Here is a 23385-nt window from a genome sequence, read left to right on the forward strand (position 1 = left end):
AACACCATACATGAATGCATCAACTACAAGCTAATATTAATCAATCAGGGATGAGTTTTCAAACTGATATCAGAAGATTATCAAGATGATTAAATTGTGCAAACATACCAACATTCAGACTCTGAAGGCATGTATTCTTTGTAATTCGACATATTTATTAAATGGGCAGCAAACATTTCCCAGCATCCACCTGTTACTGATATCCCTGCATTGCTGGTTCATAAAAGGCTTTGGTATGTTATTGTTCTGGTTGAGAAAATGTATATATAAAACTAAGATTTGTAGCTGCTTGTTGATAAGAGTAGCCTACTGTGAGTATTTTCTTTTAACTAAGTGGCTAAAATAACCTCGTTAGGCACCAAATTGTTGTTCTTTAAAGTGCTGTTAAGAGATATCCTTGTTCATCGTCTCCACTGTGTATTGTTTTTACCTCTTGGTTGATACATTATAACTGTGTTTCAGCCCACCCTGTCGTACCCACTGTCGACTGGCTCTGTGGCCAGTCTGGCGGGGACCATTGAGCAGCTGGACTTGGACAGTACGGTCGGTGGCTCGTCAACCACGGTTCCAGAAGACCTGGTCCCACCCGGGGCCACAGACGTCTACAACAACTACTCCTTCAGGCACACGTATGATCCAAAGTTGCCCATAACAAGTTTCAGAGATCAGGTAATTTGTCATTTCATTGTTTCATTTTTAACTGATTTTCATTTGTGGAAATAGGGTGTTCTGGGCACATACCTCAGCTGTCTGGACTGTCGGTGCAGGACAGTGGGTCGTTTGCTAGTGAGAAGGAAATAGGTGTAGTGACAATGTGTACCATGCAATTAAAATCAAGTATGAAAATTAATTTTGATTATAATACAATCCTTATTCTTGTGACAATTAAATGGAGTTGTTATTTTCTGCTTTTTGTCAGATTTTGTTTGGTCTTAGCACAAAGTAGATTGGATTGACTCTGAAATGCTTAAACATGACCTTGATTTAAGGGTGGTGTAGAGTTTTCACCTTTTATTTTTAAATAAGTATCGCATCTATGTTCTTTGTGTAAATTGGTTACCAGTGAGTAGACTTGTTGTTGTTGTCTTACAATAGCATACAAGTTTATAAAATAATATTGGACTTATGTGCTGTAACAATTAATGAATCCAATATTTTGGTAAGCTCGATAGAGGTAGAATTTTGACCCTGATAAAAGAAACCAATATTTTAAATAGTCAATCCATGAAAGTAAGTTTTTGCAACATGTTAAGTTAGGGTATGTGACATGTTGGTTTGAATTTTAATTGTGAATTCAGGTGATTGCGACTATAGAAAGCAACCAGGTGACTGTTATCCAAGGGTCAACTGGGTCAGGGAAGACCACTCAAGTTCCACAGTACATCCTCGACCACTACGCACAGGAAAATAAGTTCTGCAACATCGTCGTGACACAGCCTCGCCGTATTGCCGTAACCAGCATCTGTCGCCGGGTGTGTCAGGAGAGGAACTGGGATCTGGGAACTGTGTGTGGATATCAAGTAGGTTTTTTGTTTCTTTTTATACTTAAATGTAACAACCTATTTCCTGATTTTCCAATGGACTGGTCTGACATCTAAAGGGGCAGTCATTGGGTAAAATTTTCTAATTTGTCCTGGTGTTATGTCGTTTCCAGTCACTTGGTCCTTCGCTCTTGCGATCCAGACATGTTTGTGTTGGAAAGGGTGGAAATGCAAATATGATGAGATAATATGATGAGATGTTAATCAGGTTTTCATAAAAAGAGAAAAAACGTAGTTTTTCTCAATTTATAAATTACACATTGTTTGCTTTTAACCTCATTGTAATACATACGTTTTCTAACTGAGGTGAAAAATTAAAATAATATTAAGTATATACTGTCTAATTTAATTTAAATGAGAATGACCTGTTTCTGTGATTTTCTCCAATAATTGTCTTGGTACTGCTGTGTACTCAACTTTTGTCAATTTGGTTTTGTCTTCCATTATGTTGGGGGGGGGGGGGGGGCAAGACATAGACCAGTGGTCAAGTGCTGGCTTGATGTGCGGTTAGTTTGGGATCGATCCCCGTCAGTGGGCCCATTGGGCTGTTTCTCACTCCAGCCAGTGCACCACGACTGTACATCAAAGGCTGTGGTATGTGCTATCCTGTCTGTGGGATGGTGCATATTAAAGATCCATTGCTGCTAATCGAAATGAGTAGCCCATGAAGTGGCGACAACAGGTTTCCTCCCTCAATATCTGTGTGGTCCTTAACCATATGTCTGACGCCATATAACCATAAATAAAATGTGTTGAGTGCATTGTTAAATAAACTATTTCATTTCATTTCCATTATATTGAAAACAAATCTCACTATAATGCTGTTCAGTGCACTGATATCGATTGCTTACCTGTATTAAACACTCTTGAGTCAATAATAAACATCTATTTAAAATCTTGTGGCTAATAAATAAATATTTCATTTGGTTGGTTTTAATTGTTGGAATGCTTTTTTTTCTTCTTTTTTTTCAGATTGGAATGGATTCTAAAAGATCAGAGGACACGAGAATTTTGTACTGTACAACAGGAGTTTTACGAGAAAAGCTTGTCCACAAGAAAAGCATGTCTGAGTTCACACATGTGATTCTTGATGAGGTGATTGGACACTGTATTACTTGCCAGTTTACTAAACAGGAATGAAATGAATGCAGATTGTTATCATGACCTTGTAAAAATCTTGCCCACATTTAATTTTGCTTGTTTTCTGCAATTTATTGCTGTTACGGGAATAGAAGTTACCTTATGGTTGCCTAAGCTGTCAGGTTATAGGAACAATCCTTCCTATGTGGACTCATATGGAGTTGTTTCCAATGCTACATGATGGGGTTATCAAAGCCTTTGGTATGTGATGCCTTGTCTACCAAAAATTGCATTTAAGGGATCTCTTGGTGTTAATTTGACAAACTAGCCCATGCAGTGATAAATGACTTTCTTTAGTCCATTTGTCATATGTGTGGGGTGTTATATATCTGATAGAAGCTAATTATTTGTTTTTAATGTGGTGTGATGTTACAAACGTTATGTTACTTAATGGTTTAGAATAAATTTAAAATCATGTTATCAGGCCCTAATCTAGAAGTTTGATAAAAATAGGCAAAGTGAACATTTATCAGTACATTTCGTAATGTTTCGATAGTTTCTGTGTGTAATCGGAAAAATTCTGAATTTTACACTGTTCTAATCGTAATATTTTGATATAAAATACTACTTCCGGTAATAAAATTTATACAAAACAGTTGTATGTTTTATTAAAAACTAGAATATTAATTAGTATTTTCTGGCATTACTGAAATGAATGTCGCCGAGATTAACAACAGGTGCGACATGCTTCACTTTGAAAAACAATAGCTTGGTTTACGGGTGTATCTGAAGAATGGTAGCATTAGCAGGCATGTAATTTTTCCGCTTTTTAGCTGAATTCCGCTTTAAAAAATAAAATAAAAATTGTAAAATAAATCCGTGAAAATGTTTTCATAAAAAAAAAATCCTATTTTCATTTTTTTAAATTATTGCTCTTCCACTAAACCATTTTCTTAATGACGGTTTTCTTACCTGTAGACAGTGTACCGCAATATAAAACCGAGGACCAGTCAAAGAAATCGTTGCGCTTTTGTATTTTCATTTGTTTTGGCGACAATGTCGATTTTAGAAAGAAAAGATTGATTGTTGAGTGTATACAAGTACTTAATAATAATGACTGAAAACATATTTGGATTCCTACATATTTGTGCTTATCTACATACAATTTTTAAAGGTGTATAATAAATATACTATAAACTGTCAATAATTTTCATATCCAGAATTTACCAAATCAAACCTTTATTTTCAAAACATTTTGGGGGAGCATACCCCCCAAGCCCCCCCCCCCCCCGGACTTGTGCCTTTGGCACTCATTTTCGTGCTTTTGGCACGATAGAACATTTTCAGCTTTTTTTAAGAATACCAAATCACATGCCTGATTAGACTACAACATGTATTTTAATCTCTTCACAACAGACACTGGCATAAGTATTAACATTTGTTGGTGATTTTGATAATAAATTGAACAAGGTAAACATTAATTCATCAAATCAATCATATATTTACAGTGCTGCTGCGCAGAAACCATTTCCTGTTAATAGGCCCGGTTAAATATTACTCGAGGATACAGTCTGGCGGCAAAGTAAAAACACTGTCCGACATACTGCGACATGGTGCCAAGTGAGCTATGACAATAAACAAGTCGAGGTCTTGACGTCTGTTGTGTGATTTTGTTTTTTAAATCTGATTAGGTTCAGAATATTATGGCGACTTCGACTATTCACTACTGCTAATAACATGGCAACTTGAGCTGACTTTCGGCGAAAAAAGCACTAATTTTGCGGGCAAGACTAGGGCCTGTATTATGACTTCAAGCTTCAACATATAATGTTGTAGGACGTTAAAATTAATTACACAAGTATGAGTTTCATCCTGCATTCTTTGAATTTAATTTCCAACAAAATACTTTACCTTAAGTTGACACTGATCCTGATTGAATATTCATTTGATTATTTTCCTTCCTATTAATTTAGCAAGTCATTTGATTATATATAAAGGTTTCTTTTTGACAGGTTCACGAACGAAATCAAGACTCCGACTTTTCTCTTCTGATTGTCCGTAAATTGTTAAGAACTGTATCAAGGCATGTTAAGGTTTGAATAATTTATATTTCATTGTTTTAAAAAAAAATTATGTTATGTGTTCATTTGTGTATTGTGTATTTTTAATTCTGCATTCACTATATAATTATAAAAAGAAAGTTAAATTTCTCTCTTTTCAGTCACTGACTAAAAATATAGCTTTTGTGATGGAACTACTTTACCCTAGTTATTGTCAGTAAAAGACAGTTATTGTCAGTAAAAGAATGTTGATCCTACAAATGTTACGATGTTAAAATATAATAAATAGCTTTACTAATATATATTTAGTATTATAAAATATATTATTTGCATGAGAATTCTTTTGGGTCTATAGATATTCTAGGTGGCAAGGTAATAAAGATTTGTGGACATGCTACTCCATGAAATGGTTAACTTGTGAAATTAAATAGTCCATTTCATTTTTTTTTTTATTAAGTAGGATTGCAGGAGAAATAAAATAACCACTTGCTGTCTTAACATACTTTGGCATTCTGAACATAGCAGGATAAAGCCTGAGGTGCAGTACAGTGGTCATAAGATCGATCATACTTAGACGTGTAATTTTTATGCCTTTCCTAAAAACACCCCTCGACTGATATATCAAAGACCATTGTATGCACTGTCCTGTTTATAGGAGAGGCAGGGCTATCTCTGGGTGAGCAAAATATTTTGCCAAATTGTCCATTAAACTTAAAAAATAGCAGAAATCAAGTTATTTTCAAAAAAATAATTTCGCCAAATAAAAGTAAAATTTGCCAACTGCTTTCAAAATTTGCAATTGGCAAATTTGGTGAGTGCCAGAGCTAGCCCTGAGAGGGTAAATAAAAGACCACTTGGTGCTATAGTGGAGAATAGCCTGTGTAGCAGCATGGTAAGTAATTCTGCGCAATTCTTGTCTTTGTTTTTTTGTAGGTAATTCTGATGTCTGCTACCATTGAATCTGATCTGTTTGCCAACTACTTTGCTTTGCCAGTTCGTGATCGGCTAGAGCCTGCACCGGTTGTGTCTGTTGAAGGACGTGTGTTCCGCGTGTCCGAGTTCTACGCTGATGATTTGTCTTCTCTTGGAGAGGTATGCTCGTTTGTGTGGTGGCATACTAAATTTAATCTGTTGTCGGAAATAATCTATAAATAGCACGTTGTTGTGGTGTGACCATACAATTAATTTTTACGGTAAAAGCAATATATGACAAGTCAGGGAGTAATTATAGCAATTAAAGTCTCTTGTTTCACACATCAAAAGCTCTTAACCAACGGAATATCATGTTGCTACCCCCCACTCACACATTACCCGTCCACGCTCTGTCTGTCTCTCTCTCTCTCTCTCTCTCTCTCTCTCTCTCTCTCTGGTTTATTTTTAGATTGCAGATCATTTTATAAGTCACAATCAATCCATCAACCATTTGACACATCTTGTCTTGGCCATTGGGCACAAACTGAGTTGATGAGAAAATAAGTGACACTGATAACTGATGTATGTGGGTGTTTTCAGATTCCAGAGTTGCATGATAGTGAGCCTCATCTGAATGACTTGGCGGTCGACATGGCAATCCGGCTGATTCGAGAATTTGACAACCTGGAAATGAAGGAACAAGGGTAAGTGAATAGCAGACTCCCAATATGCCAGGGCTTAAAAGGTAAGTGAATAGCAGACTCTCAGTATGCCAGGGCTTAAAAGGTAAGTGAATAGCAGACTCCCAGTATGCCAGGGCTTAAAAGGTAAGTGAATAGCAGACTCCCAGTATGCCAGGGCTTAAAAGGTAAGTGAATAGCAGACTCCCAGTATGCCAGGGCTTAAAAGGTAAGTGAATAGCAGACTCAGTATGCCAGGGCTTAAAGGGCAAGTGAATAGCAGACTCCCAGTATGCCAGGGCTTAAAAGGTAAGTGAATAGCAGACTCCCAGTATGCCAGGGCTTAAAGAGTAAGTGAATAGCAGACTTTCAGTAAACCAGGGCTTAATGTCTTAACAGTATTCCCCACCTTTCATGAGTTGTCTTTACATTTTAAAATGATGTACAAAGTAGTATTACATTTACTAAGATTTGATCAAAAACACAGGGAAATGGTAGTAGACCACATTGGTAATAGTAGGTGACAGTTTAGCTGATGAATATTTTTGTATGGACTTTCCAACAAACAGGATAGAACCTTCAACAAACTTAAACTAGTCATGAAGCACTTGAAATCATGAAAATATTGCAGTGGATTTATCGAAATAACCCAGTGGATCCATGCAGTTGTGGAGCACTGGCTGGAATGAGAAATAGCTCAATGGGGCCACCGATGGGGATAGATCCTAGACTGATCGCACATCATGTGAGTTATTTACCACTGGGCTATGTCATGCCCTGTGAGTCCATTAAATCGATCTAATGGGTAATTGCACTTTACCTTTTGCCTTTTGACTACTGCAGGTGAGATATCTCGCCCAATACCACAACAAAATTAATCAATTAGTCAGCTTAAGCTACATGCTGGGCTCAAACTAGGTCTACCAGAGGTAGACTTGAATTTAAATAAATTTGTTTAAAGTAATAAACAAAGAAAGCAATTGACTCTTACATTACAAAATTGTTTATTTGACTTACATATAGGTCATATAGGGGTGTACCTGAAATCAGTGTTCGAGATTAACGGTATCCCGATATCCCGGGGATACCAGAATTTAATTTTGTATACCAGACTTCAATAATCCAGTATCCCACTGGGATACCATATAATCTTCTTTTTTTTAATCCTGTGTTTTTATTTTTCACTGAAACAATGAAAGTCATCATTTAAGTAACAGTGTCTTCCATGTTTATTACAGTGTTATTTATGAATTTCATATAAGTTCGATACTAACTTCTTAGGTGGGATACCGTGTCATTAAACATCCATCCATCCATCTTAGGTGGGATACCGTGTCGTTAAACATCCATCCATCCATCTTAGGTGGGATACCGTGTCGTTAAACATCCATCCATCCATCTTAGGTGGGATACCGTGTCGTTAAACATCCATCCATCCATCTTAGGTGGGATACCGTGTCGTTAAACATCCATCCATCCATCTTAGGTGGGATACCGTGTCGTTAAACATCCATCCATCCATCTTAGGTGGGATACCGTGTCGTTAAACATCCATCCATCCATCTTAGGTGGGATACCACATTTTGAAATGTAAGTATCCAACTGGGATACTGCCCAAAATTTTTAATCTCGAACACTGCCTGAAATAAGTAGAAATATTAGTTTTTAATCTCGATCACTGCCTGAAATAAGTAGAAATATTAGTTTTTAATCTTGAACACTGCCTGAAATAAGTAGAAATATTAGTTTTTTCCCATAATTGTTGGATTACAGGATAAAAATAACTAGTTAACACATACGATGAATACTCTGCATGTGTTTTCCCCTTTGTGTCTGGGGAGGGGTGAAGTTTATTAGAGTTGTATAGAATGGGTATTGTGCATTCCATTCTGGTAGGTAGAGTGAACAATTGACTCAGTTGATTGTTTTTGCCCATGGTCCTCTTGTTTTTATTCAGATGCTATTATTATCTTTAAATTGTTATCGCTATCACTGATGCCCAAATCGTTTTGACAGCACTAGTATAATATAAATCAATGTGCTTCAGTGGTATCATTACACACAAACTTTAGTCTAATATATAATGTTTAATGTTTCAGCCGAGATCCTGACACTGGTTTTTCACCTGTCCGGGGAACAGTTTTATGCTTTCTACCTGGTAAGATGACACTCTTATTGTAAACATTAACACTGGGTTATTTTAACTTTTAACAAATTTAAATATTAATAATCTTAATATAAAAATAAAATAACTGGTTGAATGACTTTAAATTATTTTTATTTTTTATTGATAACTGAAAATAATGTGTCACATTTTGAAGGTATCATGGGTGGACCAGTTTCGGTGAGCATAAGCATTCAATTCTAAATCATATCAATATTTATACACAGACAGGTGTTATCCAAATAGCTACCTTTTTATTAGTATTACTACGCTTCAAATGAGCACTAAACTGGCTGCTATGTAGCAAAGGTCACTGCATGTGCGTCAAAAACTGTATTATGCATCAGCAGTAAATATTGTTAACTATGTAACCTGTTTCGATGTGTGAAACGTTTAGTGGTATAACTTACAGCAAAAACTTTACAACACAAAACTTTTCAGTGTTTTATCGAAACATGTATGTTGTTCAACAAAACATGTACTTATAATAATTTATAAACAATATTTTAAATATTTTAAGATAAATTACAAAATGTAGTCCTCGAGAACCAATGTTAACAGACAACATTTTAGGAACATGAATATAACAATTCTGATGTCATGCTATTGTGTTAAACATTGAACCAATGAATAGTTATGATGGTAAAATTGTTTAGTTAAAAATATAAGCTGCATTCTCAGTTTTAATAAATATATAAACAGATATTCATAAAGATATTTATGTTATAAGATATAAGGATATATATTTTTGGCAAGTATCTGTAAAGAGAATTTTGCCAGCAGACGCTGTGACAATCATGTGACAAAATAGCAGTACAGCTGAGAACAGACAAAAATAGTTTTTAAAAGTAAGTTTTCTTTTAAATAACAGTCTTCGAAAATCATAGAAAAAAGGCATTAATAAATGTGCTGTGTTTATGGGTGGGTTAAGTTTGATCTTGCTTTCTTTGCTCGTTTTAATCTTATTTTTACGAACATTTCTGTGAATGTGACAGACATTTGTTTACTTTCCCCATGCAAAAGTCAACAACGTCAGAAATCTTCAAATGTATGTACTGTTGAGCACAAATGACAAAACCACCGAAACGGCCACGGACGATAGATATGTTTTTGTTCTTTTTTGTATTTACTTTAAAGAGGTAATTTTTTGGTATTTAAACAAATTATATTGAGAAACTATTTTTGTGCTGAAAAAATGTTTTGCAATGAGTTAAAAGCTTACTTATTGTTTCAGGCTATGGTGAAATTGATGATATATTCACAAAACTACGACAGCATCAGCGAGCTCATGAGTGAGAATCTTTTCTTTTCAACATCACCTGTTCTCAAAACTAGTACATGAGTTATTCGCAATAGAGACACCAGATCTGCAGTCTAGATCAAGCTTCATGGACGGCTGACGAGTCCTGTCGGGACTGTATGCGTTCGAATTATCACGACCTTCCAGCGCAACTGTTCAGCATGACTGTGCACTGCTTCCATGTGCCGCTTCCAGAGGAGGCATCGCTTATGCAGTCATTGTCCTGCACTGGCACTTTATGAGACAATCGTTCAGTGATGCAAAAACAGGGACATCGGAACAGTGATCCTGGAAAACAACCAAGAGTTGTCTACGGCGGAGCGGCCTGCTACACTATATTCCTGATATACGTTGAAATGAAACAACGCAAATACTGTATGGTTGGTATACATGACAGTCTCAAAGGCTAATACTAGGCAAGCAGCATAAAGATGATCTTCTCTGCATCGTGAATGAACGCTGACGGTGGGTTGATATTCCACAATAGACCGTAAAAATGGATGTGGTAAAAAAAACCAAAGCCGCATGACGTCAACTAGAAGATAGTTGCCTGTGGCCAATGTACTGATTCATTGAAATTCTAGGAGGCAGCTGTCCGAATGATAACCAACGGACCTAGCACTGATAACTTCCAGAGACCGCAGAAGTGACGATCTAGTTGCAAACTTCCGGCACCAACAGATGTAGTGATTGACTCGCCGAATATCTTTGTAACATCACCGATCAACAGACGAACAGTGGAACAGTCCAAAGTATTCTTCATGGGGTCAACAGTAACTGTTGACCGGCCCAGTGTAATGTCTTCAGTCCAAAACCATAATGTTTGTAATCTTCAAATCGATAACAGCAAACGAAAACCCATGGTGAATTCCAGCAAACGCCAGCATGTCGACGACCATGTAGAGAGGATTACTGCAACTCATTGAGTTGATGACATGGTAACCGAGACGGAAGCAGTAACTGAAACTGTAAGTGGAGTAGCAACCCGACCTGAAGGTGTGAAATAAAGGTATCTTCCTTCCACCTTAACAGTGACAGTGACAAACAGACGATCAACAGCTGATGTAGAAAACTGACTGTGTTCTGACATCTCAAGAATGATCGATGCTGAGTGGAAAAAACAGCCGTCGGACAGTGCAATCATAGACACTGAGCCCATCTGAGATTACAACGACTGCATAGCAATCTAGCGCAGACATGTCGATCCCATGTAGAACACTGGTCAAGATGACATAGACCTGGGGATGCCAGCGGAACATGTCAACTGCGTGAAGGTTGAATCTTCCAGCTTAAAGATCTGTGACATCATGGACGACTGACCAGTGGAAGACCGTGGAGAGGGTTACCCGTGACAGCTGCGTGCTCGCTATGATCGGTTGAGAACTGTCGACTTCTATCTAAAAAAAATTGCTGAGTTGAGTCGCCGTAGACCTGTTGCCCGAGTCTACCGTCGGTGCCGTTCATCGGATCCACTGTAGACTACAGAGTAGGGTCACATGAAGTGACAGTGGCCAGAAGTTCCAGAACTGTTGCAGCATTATAGCTGGAAGGGTATGCTGTCATAAGTTATCTTGATGACCGTTGGTTATAAACGTCATAAAGAAAAAACTCTCAGAAGCCAGGAACAAGCGTGTCAATGCCCAGTGCTGCATGGCCATGATGAATGGAATCGTGGACGGTCCCGTCAGCTCCCTTTGAAGTCCGAGTCTGAAGACTGCGTAAGCGATGCCTCCTCTGAAAGCAGCACATGGAAGCAGTGCAGTCATGCTGAGCAGTTGCGCTGGAAGGTCGTGATAATTCGGAACGTATGCAGTCCTGACAGGACCCGTCGGCTGCCCGTGAAGCTTGATCTAGACTGCAGATCTGGTGTCTCTACTGCGAATAACTCGTACTAGTTTTGAGGACAGGTGATGTATCTATAAAAGAGAAAACACTCCCAAGTTTTCTCCAGTTTGTAGTATTAACACATGAAGAAGTTTTAATGTAAATGATTTGCAATGGACATAGGTCTTCTCGTGATCCATTAATCAGACAAATAATGTTTATTTCTGTGCTATTGACAGCATTCACAAAGTTGCCTTATAATAAATCACAGGTAAAAATTGATCTATATTAAAGTGCTATTATTCACCTAGCAAATAGTACCAACAGGGTATGCAGTGTATTTCAGACCATCACAAATGTGTAATCCATGGAGAAATATCAATTTGACAGGTTGACAATGATCCCTCTTCATTCAACTGTCACATCAGAAGAACAGATGGAAGTGTTTCGACCAGCCCAGCCTGGAAAAAGAAAGGTAATGCTTGCTGTTTGATACCTATGTAGTGAAAAGATGAAAACAACAAACATGTTGAGTATATCACAAACGAGTCAGGTAATTATGAGCAGAACAGCTGATTTTCCAAACATTAGCCAACTGTAAAAATAAAGTTTGTTTTCTTTAACGACAATATAAGAGCACATTGATTTATTAATCATCGACTATTAAATGTGAAACATTTGGTAATTTTGACAAATAGTTTTTGAGAGAAAACTTGCTATATTTTCCCGACAGTAGCAAGGGATTATTTACATGGACCATTCCATAAACAGCATAGCACAGCACAATCCTGGCCCTTTCCAAACACAGGCACATGTGCAGGGGGAGGGAGAGGGCTATACTGTGACGAAACCCTCCCATGCACACGTGCCTAAAACAGTTACATCAACACATCATATTGAGTTTAAGAGGTGGGACATAGTCCAGTGGTAAAGCACTGGCCTAATGCGTAGTCAGTCTAAGATCAATCCCCACTGATGGACCCATTGGGCTATTTCTCGTTCCAGCCAGTGCACCACGACTGGTATATCAACGGCCATGGTATGTGCTATACAGCCTATGGGTTGGTACATATAAAAGATCCCTTACTACTAATTAAAAAAATGTAGCAGGTTTCTTCTCTAAGACTGTATTATGTCAGAATTACCAAATGTTTGACATCCAATGGCTGATGAGTCATCGTACTCAAGTTGGTATCATTAAAACAAATTTTTACTTTTTATCTGTTCATATTGAGCTTGTACAGACACTAGGACAGTAAAGAACACCTCCGATGTACAGACATTAATATTGTAAGCAAGCAGCTGTAACTGTCGGCCAGAGGTACAGTGTAGTACTTTAACACTTCAGCTGTTTTTATTATTTATAGCAGCTAACAGCTGATATATACTAGTTATCAAAAATAATGCAAAAAATATTTAATTACATTATTTTTAATTTGAGCATTGTTTCTTGTTGTGTTTTCACACATAAAAAGAGAAAATGTTTGTGGTAAATGCTTCTTGTTCGTTTTGTTTGGTGACTCATCATTTATGGTGATCTGCTTGACTTCCTCTTGTTTCAAACACTTATTTCAGGTGATTCTTTCCACAAACATTGCAGAATCTTCCATCACGGTACCAGACATCAAGTATGGTATGAGCTTATTAAATCTGTATTAGGAAATATGGACGCTACATTTAGAACTGTGTGGTATACCATTCGGTATCGGTATCATGTCAATACCAATTTACTGTACCGAGCAAATTTCAAACTACTTAAATTTCAGTATTGAAAAATGTTATCTGCCATAAAGCACTAACAATGTATCTGATGAATGCAAAATAGCTGAAATGAAGAGAGTTGTTTTTGTTTTGTTTAATGACACCACCAGAGCACATTGATTTATTAATCATGAGCTATTGGATGTCAAACATTTGGTCATTCTGACAGTCTTAGAGAGAAAATCCGCTACATTTTTCCATTAGTAGCAAGGGATCTTTTATATGCGCCATCCCACAGACAGGATAGCATTTACCACAGCCTTTGATGTACCAGTCGTGATGCACTGGCAGGAGTGAAAACTAGCCCAATAGGTCCACCAACAGGCGCATCAAGCGAGTGCTTTACCACACTGGCTACACCACACTGGCTACATCCCGCCCCGAAAGGAAGAGAGAGATAAGGGCCTTATGTATGGAATTTAATTTTATTTAGATGCAATTTCAGATTAGTGAGTGAGACTTAATCCAAGCATGCATTTAAACCCCAGTATAGCGAATATACTGCTCGATATCGGTGTTGTATTTATATGGATAACGATACCGAACCAGAAATTTCAGTACCACCCAGCTCTAGCGGCAAGCTACATTAGCAGTTGACCAAGGCATTGCCATGTAGTCTTTTCATTGCCATGAAATGATGGTGTACTTTGAAACCCCCCACCCTTCAAAGAACATGATGTACTTTCCATTATTGACACCACCCAGTCGTACCTTAATTTGTTTTCTCCCCATGTGCTCTTCAGTTTTTATATTTTAGTTTATGTAACATTTAACTGAAATCTAATACAAATTAATTAAATACTCTTGTTGGTTGTAATTTTTAAACTGGTTGAATGCGTGATCAAGTTTGTTCATAAGATTAGGGATATGTCACAGTGATGTCAACAATTAAACATTTTTGTCAATTCACATTGGTGTTTCAGTGTGACATAAGTATTCATGAAATTTAAGCAAACTATACTATAAACATATTCAGTGCTAAACAAGTATTAAAATATATGCTATTTCTAAAATATAAAATAAGAATTTGACCCAATTATTTTTCAGTTTATGCATAGTCACACAGTATGCACATCATGTTTTTGGTTCCTACTTGTGCAAACTAATAAATAATTATGGTAAATTCTTAAATGAATTAAAACTGACCTCAGATATTAAGGACTGTTCTCTCAATGTTGTCAAGATTTGGTGGAGATACGTGTAGTGCAACCAATGCAGTTAATGGCAATGGGAATCAACAATGCTGTGGAGATGATTGCTGCATTTATTTTTTCATGGACCTTTCTGTTTTTTCTGTCAATTTTGTTTTCTTTTTTCTTTTTTTGTAATACAAATTAAACTCCTCTATCATACATCAACAGTAAAACTCTGCTGTGGAACATGTGGAGACTATTTGTTTCCATGGCATATTTTTTCTTAATTGCCAAGGTTGCAGTACTAAACTAAGAATTATCACTGTTCCTCCAACATTGAACAGCTTACCATGGAGGGCATCTCTGAATGAAAATGTAAAAATATTCTTAGTCTGACAAATACATCTATTCCCAACTGTAGTGATTGACTTCTGCCTGACAAAGAACCTGGTGTGTGACCCTGACACGAACTTCACACAGCTGCAGGTGGAGTGGGCGTCCAAGGCAAACTGTACACAGAGGAAAGGGCGTGCCGGGCGCGTGTCCAATGGCCGTGTCTACTTCATGGTTACACGGAACTTCTTTGAAAACTACCTCCCAGACTATGGCATTCCAGAAATGCAGGTAACAGTGTATAGTGTGCATGCTAAAAATCAGGGCCCATATTTTTGAAGCAATCTTGTCCTACAAAATCGTATAACCATTGTAGGCTATGACATCACTATGGCGTGTGCTGTCACAACATACGATGGTTTTACGATTTCGTAGCACTAAGATTGCTTCGAAAATATGGGCCAAGCAATTTGTTTACTCCCTCTCCCATGACATGGCTTGTGTACATTTCATCATACTGCCCTCCCTGCAACTCGATCTTCCACACTGAATGCAGTGAGCAGGCAATTTTGAAATGGTTTTTCCAGTTTACTCCTGGTTAGAAATGGGAATTGTGTAAATTTTACTCCTATGAAATTTAAGTTATAAAAAGTAGCAGAATTTTAGTTCAGGGCATGCATACTTTATTTTTAATCTTAAAATAATTCCTGACTGTTGAAAATTTTTCTTCTTTGCAACTCGGTTGTGAAATGTTTTCTAATGGTTTGAGAAGACTGAGGAAACCCTGCCAACCCCAACCGATCCACCATCAATGAAGTTCGCTAGTCTTGTGTCTTGATTTACAATTTTTATCAAAATGGGACCTGTTTTGATCACACTACTGGGTATGTTTTAAAACATGTATTTGTTGGATTTACAGTCAAAGTTTTATTATCTGAAAGTTGAAGAAACCAACTAACTCGGTGGGTGAAGATAATCGTAATGGTTGTTGGTGAAAATTATGGAATAGAACAATAGTATAAAGCTAGAGACGTCCTGGCCACTCGAGATTACACAGTTTGAAATAACAAAGTTAGGCTGTTATTTTGTATTAATCTTCATTCAGAGATGCCCCCTGGAGCAGTTGGTGCTGAAGGCGAAGCTGTTCAACATGGGAGAACCGAAGGCTATTCTAGGTCTGGCGCTGTCTCCACCAAACCTCGACGACATTGAGAGAACAGTCCTCAACCTCAAAGAGGTGACTTTTAATTTATAATAATCTATTTACAAACTTTCTGCTTATGTTCATTTTACTTGATTCTGATTGGATGACTTCACTGTAAAAGTTAGTATTAGCCTTCAATAAAATGCAAAAAAGAACATCTTTATGGAAAATACATCAAAATAAGGACAAAACAAATTGATTTATATTTAGTTTTAACTTTGTGTTGCAAAGGTGGGGTAGTGGTAATCAGTAATCCTGATCAATTGTAATCGATTACATGTTTTCATGTAATTGCAATTGTAATCAATTACAATGTTTGAAAATGCCATGTAATCGCAATCGTAATTAGCAATTACTTTCATGATTACTCATAATACACTAAACCTCTTAGGTATGTTTGGTATCAACTGAAGCACTGGTCAATCAGTGTAGACAATATAATGGACACCCCATTGTCCTCTACTCTAATAGAAGACCTATCCGTATATACTGATTAAGCCAATTGAAATTTAGCATCAACATTGCCTTTGATAAGAAATGTATAATATATTATGTTTTACTTAGAATTTAGCGCAGTGTGCTTTTAAATATTTTAAAATTTTAAATGTTTGGAGTGTCTTGTGGCTGTTTGACTGGATGCTGTACTTTCTAAGCTTTGTATATTTTCATATATTTATATTCTATTATTTATATACAGCATGTGACACAATAATAAAACTACTGCTATCATTTGCCTTAGAAACAGGAAATCATTATAACTGGATTATCAAATAAATGAAACCCAGGGGGAAGAAGCCACACATTCATATAATGGCATCTATATCTTGTTTACTTCTGCTATAAAACACCTGAATGAATAGTGTTCTAGCTGGCAATAAATAGTATAGCGTTAGCTGTGCTCTGCCCCAGTTGTGTGATGCCCTGCTGTTTGTTCCCATCATTACCCAGATTATAGTCACCTTGCTGTAATTCTTTGCCACACACACACAAAAATTAATATAATGAAATGAAATAATTCAAAATCCTGCTTTCCTCTCAAAGTGTGTACAGTGTTATCACTGATCAGAATGTTCAACTAACAAACGCTTGACAATACATCATTCGGTCACAGGTGTCAAAGTCCACCACGGGTACCATGACATGATTTCTTTATTGTCTGAGTCATATCAAGCTGCGTTCAATAGACAGTTATCCTCACACTGTCACAGACAGCCACAAATCACGTAACTAATTAAGCAAACAAATTTACAGTAGCTTGTTTGCAAGGTTTTTCGCAAGGTTGACCACCTAGGTTGTGATCCTAGATATATGTAGGTATGATTTTAGGTGGCAAACCTTTTACAACATGCCGGGTCCATTTTTCCATTTTGCTCCCTGGGTTATTTGAAAGTAGTCGATCAAGATAAAGCTTTGTTTATTTTTTTCTTAAATTGTGTAATTTAATAAAAGCATGACTGATAAACTTGTTAATAAAATCAATCTGAAACTTCAGTAATAGTCATTTTAAGAGTGTCAATAATTAAGTGCAATCAGCAACTTGCGCAAATAGATGTAGATATCAGTTTATTTATTTATTTATTTATTTGTATATTCCTTTCTTTCGTTCTTTCATTATTTCTTCATTAATAGATTTTAAAAAAAATTAAAATTAATTTTAATTTTCATGTGTGGATGGTATTAAATGATATAAATGCTACAAACAATACAAAACAAAAAATAATAGTGATCATCCAGATAATTATTAATTAGGGCTTAGTTCAATATTTTAAAAATATATTTTATATATTTGTAAAATTAGTAAATTCAAAAGAAGCATGAATAATAATAATAATAATAATCAGAAGAATTTGTTCTGTGTACATTATTTTCTGAAATGATTTAATAAATAATCCAAAAGTATCCATTATATCTTTCAATGAATGAAATTGGTTTGGTTGTGACATAAAATGTGAGATCATTTCACTACTGGTGCATACATGTATCTGTGGACATGTAATCATGATTATAATCATTATTAATGGACAATGTATTTGCAATCATGATTGATTACTTTCAAGTTTATCATAATCGTAATCATAATGTTCTCAAGTTATCTTTTTCGTAATCGATTACTTTTGTCAAGTAATCACCCCATCTGTTATCTTGTTTGTAATTACAATAATTTTTTCTCTTTTTAAAAAATTTATGGATGAATATTGGTAACAAATTTAGAATTAACTAGGGTAGCACACTGTTGGCCTTAATTATCTTAATGTTTTCTTAAATTAAGCTGTAATTACCAGTTTTGAAAACAAATTTGACCATACTGTTTTCAGGTTGGAGCTTTGTCTACCCCAAAGATTGGCTATGATAGGAACCGACATGATGGTGAACTGACATTCATAGGGCGTGTCCTGGCTGATTTGCCAGTTGATATTCATGTTGGAAAGATGCTTATGCTCGGGCATGTGTTTGGGCTACTAGAGGAGTGCCTCATTATTGGTGTGTGTTCTTTCTTTGATTTTTATCATACTATTATTACTACACGTTGTTTTGATAAACTTGACCCTAACTACAGTGAAACCTCTCAAGACCGGACCCTCTGTAAACTAGAGTTCTCTCAAAACCGGACGTTTTACAGAGTCCCTTTTTAAAAACCAAGACAGAACTTAACCTCTCTAAACCAGATCCCTCTTAAAACCAGACTTTTGTCTTGGTCTCAAGGGTGCCCAGTTTAGAGGGGTTTCACTGTACCTACAATGTTCCTAGTTCTGGAATATTGAATAAATTTATTTTATTTAATTTAGTAAAAAATCAAGTGATTCGCTTCAACAATTAAATGGTACGAATTTCGAGAGTGGGTGGGGAAAATGGCAAATTCTTAATACCTTAATTTTACTTAAACCAAAACAATAAGTATTTATGTAGTAACCATTTTACTAAGTGAACAACATAATCATTGTTGTTGATAACAAGTTGGTGTGACAACACTGAGCATGTGCATCAGCCATTTCCTGTTAGTAGAATGTGATAAATTTGTTCGAAACTGATAACATAGATTGCTTCTCAGTTTACAGACCTGATATTCTGCCATTTATTTTTGTAGGTGCTGCTATGTCTTTGAAGAACATATTTGCAAAACCTTTCCATGGCAAACTAGATGCTTTTAGGTATGTTGATGATGGGCAAGGTTGAAGCCGAAGCATAGAAGTTGACTTTGGCAAACATAGTCCTTAATAAATTTGACAAAATGCTGCTTTGAGAATTATCCCTTTTTACAGGGCTGTGCTCCATACTTGCTGTTAATTGAGCTATTTTGGTATCACATAAACCTGGAGCCTACAGAACTTGCAGTGTCTAATGGTTGATCCTCATTCCATATGAGCTTATTAGTCCCAGACCGGACTAACCAGAAAGACCTATAGATTTCGTGTCTGTCTGTCTGTCTGTCTGTCTGTTCCACATATAGTTTTCTGGACTTTTTTTCGCAGTGCCTCAAGATATTGATTTGAAATGTTGTGTATAGATCAACTTCGACTTTCATGGCTATTTACCTCTTTTTAACTGTATTTGGCTGTTGAACTTAGGTGATGTAAAACTTTGTTGGACATGTATTTCTTTAGCAGTACTCTCAAAATGCTTGTTATCTCAGGAGACCCATCCATATCCACCTGTGAACTGGGTGAAACTTGGGGTATGTGGCCTTAACCCTCTCTACTGAGCTTATTGATGCACTCACAATGAAACCTTTTTGGTCTGGCTTGAACATAGTATTAATAATACCTTTTTCAAATTTATTTTATCTAACCTTTTGACAAAAATTAACCATTAGTAACCATTTCATTTCATACCATTGGACACTGATATAATTAGTACTTATTCACATTTTATAAAAAAAACATTAGTAAAGCAATAAAAAGTTATCAACCTTTTCATTAAGGTACAAATCAGAATAGTATGCCTTTGTTAGTGTATGCCTTTAATATGCAAAAGAAATAATAGTATAAAAATGACCCTTATTGAATGAATAAATGAACACCCCAGCACAAAAATGCACATTGGCTATTGGGTGTGAAAGGTAAGGGCCCTTACAGAGTGAACATGTTTGATTAGGAGGTGGGAATTGGGGAGGTAAGGGCCCTTACAGAGTGAACATGTTTGATTAGGAGGTGGGAATTGGGGAGGTAAGGGCCCTTACAGAGTGAACATGTTTGATTAGGAGGTGGGAATTGGGGAGGTAAGGGCCCTTACAGAGTGAACATGTTTGATTAGGAGGTGGGAATTGGGGAGGTAAGGGCCCTTACAGAGTGAACATGTTTGATTAGGAGGTGGGAATTGGGGAGGTAAGGGCCCTTACAGAGTGAACATGTTTGATTAGGAGGTGGGAATTGGGGAGGTAAGGGCCCTTACAGAGTGAATGTTTGATTAGGAGGTGGGATAAGGGCCCTAGGAACATGTTTGAGTGGGAATTGGGGAGGTAAGGGCCCTTACAGAGTGAACATGTTTGATTAGGAGGTGGGAATTGGGGAGGCAAAAAAAAAAGGAAGAGTATTCTTATAATTGGGGGCAGGACACTCGATATGCGGTCTGTATGGGATCGATCCTTGTCGGTGGGCCCATTGGGCTATTTCACATTCCGGCCAGTGCACCATGACTGGTATATCAAAGGCCATGGTATGTACTACCCTGTCTATGGGATGGCACATATAAAAGATCCCTTGCTGCTAATCGAAAAGAGTAGTCCATGAAGTGGTGACAGCGGGTTTCCTCTCTCAATATCTGTGTGGTTCTTAACCATGTCTGATGCCATATAACTGTAAATAAAATGTGTTCTGCGCGTTGTTAAATAAAACATTTCTTTCTTTTCTTTCTTATAATTGTGAATGGCCCTTTTGTTTCTACAGTGAAACCCCACCTAACAACCACCCCGGTATTAAGACCACTCTGTCATTCAGACCACGTTTTTAAAGACCGGAATATTTCCAATTTTTTTTATAGGTAAAACTACCTCAGTATTAAGACCACCCCACTATTGTGGATCATGACCAGTAAAGTCAGTCCCATTGGTCGTTTGTATTGCATTTCGACCCGAACAAAGTGACCATATTATGATAGCAAATTTTCAGCATTTTTCATTTACATAAGTGTTGGAAAAGTCATGCATCGAATGTTTTTTTTGTTCTTGCTGATTGTTAACAAATGACAGGTAGTACAGTCAAAAAAAAAGTAACACACTGACTAGTTAAATTATGTAACTTCTTAAGATGAGCATAACTGCAATTACTTTTAATGCCTAGTCCAGAATGTTGAATACTCTGAAGTTGCCTCGACACGTGTGTATTATCGTTTAGTTGAAGATACACATTCACAGTCATCCCTATGAGACAGGACAGACCTAATTGTTAATTGGAATATTGCTCCATCAAGGTGACTGACTAATCCAATAGGTAACAAAACAAGTGTTATTTAGAATTGTGACATTGACAAAGTGAGTGTGTATTTTGAGCAAATTGTTTCAAAACGGTGAAAACCAAACATGAATGTTATAGTCGTACTATCACTATTTCAGTATAATGTTATATGTAACATTTTTATTAAAAATGTCAAATTCAACAGAGGACAATAGACACGATTTTCATATAATTTGACTAATATCAGGCATGTGATTCTTCCGCTAATTGGCGGAATTCAATTTTTAAAACATTTTCCTTGCATATATTTTCCTTGCATTCTGCACTCAGTTACGTGCCTTTGGCACGCATGTATCATTTTCAGCTTTTTTAGAAATGTTTCAATCACATGCCTGTAATATTCAGTATTTATAAATTCATATTGACATTAGTTCTTAATTCTATTTTAGTGCTCACTGTAAATAATTCAAATAAAGGATATTTCAGGGCTTCTATAATTAAAAAACAAATCCACTAGCCATGGAATAAGTGATTTAAAAAATGTACTACCCATGATTAAATATTCACTAGCCCTTCTTTATTTAAAAAATGTACTACCCATGATTAAATATTCACTAGCCCTTCTTTATTTAAAAAATGTACTACCCATGATTAAATATTCACTAGCCGTTCTTTATTTTAAATTAATACAATTTCATTAAATCAAAAGTAATAATCAGATATGTCATCTAGAGAGCTTAAAAACACTAACATTGGAGGTTGGAGTAGGGGTCAGGATATTCATATTTACAAAATAGACTTTACTGCAACATTTGACAATTTTGTTTTTTACTAGCCATCGGGCATGGCAATAGTAGTTATTTATTAACCCAACATTGAATATCTCTAACCATGGGACTGGGGCTACCATAATTTAGAAGCCCTGGATATTTCTTATGTTATAATTGTATATGATTTGGAATCAACTTAAATGATAGTAAACCACTAATAAGACCACCCCGCTAATAAGTCCATATTTATTAAGTCCCATGAGTGGTTGTAAGAGCGGGGTTTCACTGTATTAGTTTTTGTGGTACATTCCTATTAAAAAAAAAGAGAAAAGTATATCAAGGTTCGCACACGCTTGAAAAGGCCCTAAATTTGAAGGGTTGCCCTAAAAAGTCTCTATTTTGATGATCTAGCCCTAAAAAGCCCTATATTTTACAGGCAAGTTAACAAAAGACCCTAAATTGGGCCATATAAGCCCAGAAATCAATAAGATATTTTTCTTCTTCCGGAAACATTAAATAAATTGCTAAAAATACATCGATATCTACATTCATTTGTTGATCTCTGTGCTCACTCGAACGTTGGTGTGTAAACAATGCCAAAATGATACCAATGATTCATTCGTAAAACATCGTCAGTGTTCAGTATTGTTCGTAGAAGGATTCATTTGTAACGTTTGGGGAGCGCATGATTGGTCATTCTAAAACGAAACACGTTTCTAAAATACTAATCAACAGTCTTAATCTCAGTGCAAACTAAAAAAAATCCAGAATATTCTAAAATTATCTGAACTGAATCAGACATTTATGCCTATGTGGATTCTATGTATTTATGTTTATGAATGTTTATGAAGGCCTGCTCGAACACAGCTCCCATTATTTTGTCGAGTTCATAGGTCATTGCAAATGGTGGAAAGCATAGTTTTAGTCCCTAAATTTTACTTATATTGACCCTAAAAGGCCCTAAAAGGCCCCTGAATTTAGGTTTGAAATTTCTGTATGAACCATGTATATTGAAATGAGCAAATAACAAAACTACATTTTTAGAATTACAAAACAATGTTGTTCGCTTACACTTCATATTATTCAGGTATTCCAGAAGTATTCCTAAGTTTAGAATATTTTTAAAGGGGAGGACAATTAAGGCATTTGGCCTGGTATGCATATTCAACGATATATAATGCACATTATTGCTTAATATCAATATGTATAATTGTGTAGTTAATTAATAAAATG

The 23385-nt window shown here is 36.3% G+C and overlaps 1 protein-coding gene across 1 annotated transcript in view; it reads left to right on the forward strand.

Moving 5' to 3' along the window:
* Nucleotides 1-23385, forward strand: part of LOC121370652 (ATP-dependent RNA helicase TDRD9-like) — an 86575-nt gene that overhangs the window by 11139 nt on the left and 52051 nt on the right. Inside the window, exons 3-16 of the mRNA XM_041496036.1 lie at nt 463-669; nt 1299-1520; nt 2514-2636; nt 4634-4714; nt 5615-5773; nt 6194-6297; nt 8373-8431; nt 9672-9729; nt 11952-12036; nt 13137-13194; nt 14877-15079; nt 15894-16025; nt 18308-18473; nt 19078-19141. Of these exons, the coding sequence (XP_041351970.1) occupies nt 463-669; nt 1299-1520; nt 2514-2636; nt 4634-4714; nt 5615-5773; nt 6194-6297; nt 8373-8431; nt 9672-9729; nt 11952-12036; nt 13137-13194; nt 14877-15079; nt 15894-16025; nt 18308-18473; nt 19078-19141 (1721 nt within the window). The remainder of the gene's footprint in view (nt 1-462; nt 670-1298; nt 1521-2513; nt 2637-4633; nt 4715-5614; nt 5774-6193; nt 6298-8372; nt 8432-9671; nt 9730-11951; nt 12037-13136; nt 13195-14876; nt 15080-15893; nt 16026-18307; nt 18474-19077; nt 19142-23385) is intronic.

The sequence above is a fragment of the Gigantopelta aegis genome, chromosome 4, assembly GCF_016097555.1.
Source record: "Gigantopelta aegis isolate Gae_Host chromosome 4, Gae_host_genome, whole genome shotgun sequence".
Lineage (NCBI taxonomy): Eukaryota > Metazoa > Mollusca > Gastropoda > Neomphalida > Peltospiridae > Gigantopelta > Gigantopelta aegis.